The sequence below is a fragment of the Botrytis porri genome (genome assembly GCF_014898465.1).
Source record: "Botrytis porri strain MUCL 3234 chromosome Unknown BPOR_002, whole genome shotgun sequence".
Taxonomy (NCBI): domain Eukaryota; kingdom Fungi; phylum Ascomycota; class Leotiomycetes; order Helotiales; family Sclerotiniaceae; genus Botrytis; species Botrytis porri.
This window is the reverse complement of record NW_024066076.1, coordinates 2,951,296-2,957,295: the sequence shown is the minus strand read 5'-3', so window position 1 is coordinate 2,957,295 and position 6,000 is coordinate 2,951,296. Positions and strand designations below refer to the sequence as shown.

Below are 6,000 nucleotides of genomic sequence, written 5' to 3'. Positions count from 1 at the left end.
ATATCAAGAAGTCAACTAGAGAGGAAAGAGAAGAGAAAGTCGTATGAAATAAAGGAAATACATTCTTGAAAAGTCCATCCCAGATTTACCATTTGTTCCTAAGATTACATGCATACATGGAGATGACCACCAAGCAGTTGCTCGAGTACTTCATGTGTAGTAAACGACGATAGTTTTGAAAACTCTCCCCCCAAACCCTTGCTAGCTGTTTTGTTTTTGGAAACCACAATCTTCAAATGCGTTGCCAAACTGTCGAGAAAAGAAAAAAGAAAAGGCTGCCGTCAAAAGACTTGCAAGAGACTGCAAGAACCCGTCCATCCATTCTTTAATGCATTTGGTATTGATTGCAGAGTAACATCAACGCTTCTGAGACGCCGGAGAAAGTAAATTCGTTGAAAAGGAATTGTGTGAAGATGCGTTGAATTATTTGGGGCCAGGTACAAGAGGTGCTGGAGTGGTCCATGTGCGTGTAGCAAGCTCACACAATCTTCGGATGACATTTGTGGTACCAGCACCACTTGCTTCATCTTGAACAAATTTCTTTGCCACAAGAAGCTTACTGCGGTTGTCACTTTCATCGAAATGAAGTGGAGTATCGCTAGGTGTGTACTCAGAAACACGTTGTCCCATGGCTCGAATAATGGCAATCGAGTACAAGACATCGCGATTCTCTCGGCCATCCAGGAGATTTCTTAGGGTACCAAGAGTTTCATCAACGTCCTTGACACAATTGGGATCATCTTCTCGAAGACATACAAAGTTTGCCAAAGTGTACCAGAATTCCAGTTCCCGCAATCTGTGGTGATCTCCACTTCCTTGGACAGGAGCAGTGAGCGAGTTACTTTCAGCAACTCTGCCCGTCAGAAGACACTCAAAGACTGTCAATCGATGATCCGCCTCGATTGGATCGTCCTGGGCAGGGAGCGCACTCTTAGATTCAACCTTGGCCTCCTTTGCATCGGCTGCACCAAGCTTGACCATACAGGCCAAAGCCCAGACAACCTTTGCCTCAACACTAGCCGTGTGTGCGATTGCGACAGGATCAGAAACAATGGTTTTTGAGAATTGGAGGAGTAGTGTTCCAAACTTTTCGAGTAGTGGTTTGTCGCTCATGAGTTTGGAAGCACCTTTGGCACTGAACCATTTGGATTCGAGGAAACTCTCTAGACCAGGAGAATAGATACTGTAGTAGAGATGCTTTGCTTCCTCGAGTGCTTGTGGATTCTGCGAAACATCTTGCACCGTCTGATCGGCAGGTGCAGGGGGGTTGCCATACAATAGCAAATCGTCGATAGAACGTTGGGCTGGAAGAGAAATCGTGTCAGCTGTTTCGTCTGCAAAAGATGCAACGGGAGGGGGGAAGGGGGAACCAGCACCACCTCTGAGGCGAATAGCATCGGATACTTGGAAGGGGTACGGGATTGCACTTGGCATGATTTTTTGGTGAAGTCGGAAGTTGGGCATACCTGGAGGAGCATTGTGAAATGTGCTGACAATTGGAATTGGAGCAGCTGCTTCCAAATTTGGATCGATTGCAGATGAATAGTCATAATGTTGACCAGCACTGGGTGCAGTCAGAGCAGGATCATACGCCATTGAAGCTTGAACACCGTAACCACTCTGTAGCATCTGCGGTTGGTTTCCGTAAGGATTTGCGGTCGCGATAGATGAAGATTGCGAAGGTGCCGAGCTAGGTGCTGGTTGTATGGCAGCAGGACCTGGTTGTTGTTTGAAGATGGGATCGTAACCTAAACATTCACGTTTTGATTTTTGACAGTTTCGGCAGGCAGGATGTTGTTCGTCGCACTGATGAAAGAGGTTAGCAGAATTTTCAAATAGATAGTGATGAGGATGAATGATGGCGACAACAAGTGAATTTATTGATCTGCCAACGAAAACAAATTGGAAATTTGATAATCTCGCTCTGCTCGTGGGTCTGGGTATCAAGGTCGCTCGTCTCGCTCGCTCATGTGCCTTCGCCTACTTAGGTGATTCGCTTGCATATAGACGAAAAGATTCCCATCGCGAAGAAACTCAACCTCAACTTCAATTCATTCTTTCAATAATGCGACGAAACTAAAACATCGAGAACTGACCTTAATTCTTCTCTTTCTGCACGTCAAACAACCCGTCTTGGTCCTACGCTTGATCTCCTGATGGAAAAATAATATGTTAGCACGATGCGATACCTCAAATGACGCGATGACACGATAATGAAGATGATTTACGAATCCTACATACCTTTTTGTGTCGACCTCCGCTCATGACTCGAGAATCTACTGGAAGCGCGTATCGCATATTTGGATCAGATGTAACATTTGGATATTGGTGCTGATGGGATGGATGAGGGAGTTGATTTTGGTAGTACGGACCGCCCATTTGCGCAACTGGTGGAGGTAAAGGTGATCCCATGTGCTGATGTTGTGCGGCTTGCTGCTGTTGTTGCTGCTGCTGAAGAGGATCTAAGGAACGCATACTTGGAAGAGAAAGGGAACCGTTGCTTCCGGTCGGACTCGCACGATATGGCTCGTTTTGGTTACCTGGTGGCGGATAATTATATTGTGAAGTTGACAAAGAAGGCGACGGGTAGGAAGTTGGACTTGGGTAATTAACTGGTTGTCGTTGAGAACCTTGTTGGGAGCCCGACATTGATGGAGAAGAAGGCGCCGAACCGTTTTGTTGCAGATGATTTAAGTGCGGACTATTCCTATTATTGTGTTGCTGTGCCATATTAGGATTGATTATGACACGGTCGCGCTGCGTTGATTATTTTGATATTCTCTTTTTTTTTGAAACCTTATCTAACCACCGCCTTAAAAAGAACAGGAAATTTGAAGTGAATAGAAATTACTCAAGTCCTTTGAATTAAATCGAGCTGGAATTATTTGATTCGATAAATTCCCTCGGCTTGCTGTACTTAGGAGTTCGTAGCGAAACTCGTTTACGGGACGAAAGCGAGCTGTAGCGGTAAGTAGACAGGTAGGTATGGAAACGAGTTTAATCTTTCGAAGAGATATGAAGTGTCGAGAGGAAAGGTACGAGTCAAGAGTTTAGAAGAAGGTGGTAAGGTTTTGTTTGTCGTGGAGAGAAGGAATCGGAAATGGATTCTGAAAGGGAGCCAGAGAGGTAGAATTAATTTGGATTGATTTGATTTGGTAGATTTGATTTGTACCTAGGAAGGAAGGCTGGCTGGTATGGTGCGGTATAGTATTTATTGTATTGTATTGTATTGTATTGTGTGGTGGGTTGGAAGATACAATGAAATTCCTTGCGAGGGGTTTAAGGAAAAGTTGGGTTAGAGAGAGTTTAAAGTAAAAGGTTGAATGCTAAGGTAGGGTAGTCTCGAGGTAGAGAATATGTCATGTCATGTTAAATGTAAGGTAAGTAGGTAAAGTAAAGTAAAGTGAAAAAGGTAGATCAGTCGGAATAAGAAGTTGCGGCTGCAAGCTGGTTTTCTAAAAAGCTGGTTGGGTTGAAGGAAACCTTGGAGTGAATTTATTCATTTATATGCCCGAAATCCAAGGTGTCTAGTGCAATTATGAATTCACTTTGTCATTCGAATTTCTCTCTCGACCTTTATTCATTCTAGACAATTTAGCTTGAGCCTAGTACTTGATTAAACACTCACTTCTTCATTGAATTGAAGATTACATACTATATATTACATATTACATATCACATAAATAGGTACATATTAGTCTCAAATTGTTTATTGTCTGATTATCCATCAAGTGGGAGCTAATAGTCGTTATACACTTGCATACTAGGTACTAGCTGGTACTATCAAAAATCTACTCGTATAGCTCAGTGTTCTCTCCAAAACCATTCATCTTTCTCCTGATAGCTACCTATACTAATAACTACCTACCTAGGCAATAAGAACAACTTTGAACAACTTTACTCTGTACTTGAGTAGGTATTGATTGGGTGGTAGATAGGTTTTCCAAGGTCCACGTTACCTAATTGATAAATTCCACAACTGACTCGAAATGGACATGGTGAATTTAAATCTATCCATCTCCTTATCCTAATTCGATTATCAAGGTCCATTTCTCCTTTTCAACTCAATTCGTAAAACTCGAACCAACAATACCTTCTCCAAACCCTCAATCTACCATCATACCATCATTTCCGATGCATCTTACTTTACCTTACTTCATGACTGTACTACTTTACACAGGTAGCTCGCCTTTTTCCCCTTCATGCACGACACAACACATACGGAACCCCTGTCGCAAAGAATAGCCACTTGAATGACCCCTTCAACTCGGATGATTACCGTTTAATTCATCTAGCTGCGGTACGGCTTGACTGAAAACAAGCGATGGAAGAATTACAGAATCTTCGCTGCATGTCAAGACCTTTGCGAGCTTCGCTACGAACCGACGGGGAGCGAAAAGAGAGTAGCATGCGCGAAGACGAAGATCGTTTCTCTAATCTCTTCATGCTGACTAGGTAGAGCGTTCCCAAATCGGCAATACGTCCTTTTCAACTTATGAACTGTGGTTGCACTCATAAGTGCTCTTCTTGCTCTGTCTCTCACATGCCTCTTGAAGTACATACTGAGAGTAGAATGAAGATGTCGAGCTTAATTTACCATTTACACATTTTTCTGAATCTTTTCCTATGTCCTTCTTTGGTCATACATATCTTCAGAAATTATGCATGTCAGAATGCTTGTTGGACGAATAATGAAGGATTTCCATTCTATTTACAAAGGAAGAATACCCCTGGTCCTTATTCCTAGACATAGGTAGCTAATTGGATAGCCTGAATGCACAAGCCACTGCAACGTCGAAACAAACCATCTTGGAAGTTGAACCGGCTGAGAGGCGCATAAAGTGAAGGATAATATGTACAGGACAGGATATTCTCACAATCTCATAATCTCCTCAACTTCATCGAGCTCGTTACCACTTGCAGTCTTTCGACCTACTCCGTACACGACCACGCTTGACGCGACCCGTTTTTCAATTTCGTCTCCGCATTATCCTCCTCCCATCCAAACTCTAATCTTAGATCCTCGTACCCGGCATTTGAGCAGAAAGGAGGTTTAGCGCACACCAAGCGTACAATCAATGCATGCCATCTCCCGCAACTCCTCAGCCTCGTGGTTCACTACAACGCAGGATGTGATCCATTCGCGATCTAACGGCCGCTGTGTATGAGATATTCAATTCTCTTCTCGACGGTGACATCCTATCTCGGAGCCAAGCTTTCGTTATCTACCAAAGAAGAAAAGAAGATCTCTGAAAGTATTCACATGAACAAGGTGTATACAAGGATTCTCTGACCATCTGTTTCAGCAAATATTCGAAACGGGCCATATGGGTACCTGCACTTGCACCTGCCTTACCTACATCGAAGCATGATGGTTTTCATGCTAGCTTGCTTGCTCGCTTGCTTGCCTGCGTGAATTGCTTGCTTCGCTTCTACCTTTCTTTTAACCGGGTACGACCGAGGATGCATTCATGGTTCATGGGGAGAAGAAAGGCTGAAAAGAAAAGAAAAGAAAAAGAAAAAGAAAAAAAGCCTCGTGAAAGTTCAATTTCTGCGGTTTGTGATGCGGATAAGATGTAGGATGAATACATCCATCACATACTTTTCACTACAATACTTCGATCATCCTCTGCAGGACAAATACCTAATGGCTAGAAAGATTGTCCGAAAACAATGCCAATCTGTCCGAATGTGGCGCGCTCCCCTATTTTCGGAAGCATCGCCAAAGAACAAGACGCACTACGAAAAGCGTCACAAGCATGCTGTACCTATGTATCTACGCACCCAAGTAAACCCAACAACCCCAACCACGAGGCAAAAAACATGGGACGGCGTACCAAACCCATGCCGTACATCTTCTGCACATTTTCCACGTCTTCACAAACAGCACGTAGGTACATACACACCTCACAATCTATCCTTCTAGAACCCTTCTACGCATCGGTAGGATCTCTGCATCAATCTTGTGCGATTGCCCCCTTGCTCATGTTACACCTATCC

General features: G+C 43.6%; 1 protein-coding gene across 1 annotated transcript; it reads right to left on the bottom strand.

Moving 5' to 3' along the window:
- Positions 1-423: 423 nt before the first annotated feature.
- On the bottom strand, positions 424-2,730 carry EAF01_001872 (uncharacterized protein; the record flags this gene model as incomplete). The annotated part of the gene is made up of 4 exons (XM_038910122.1): positions 424-1,304; positions 1,467-1,806; positions 2,097-2,153; positions 2,242-2,730. The coding sequence occupies 4 exons, from the start codon at positions 2,728-2,730 to the stop codon at positions 424-426; spliced, it is 1,767 nt and encodes a 588-aa protein (XP_038774934.1).
- Positions 2,731-6,000: the final 3,270 nt, after the last annotated feature.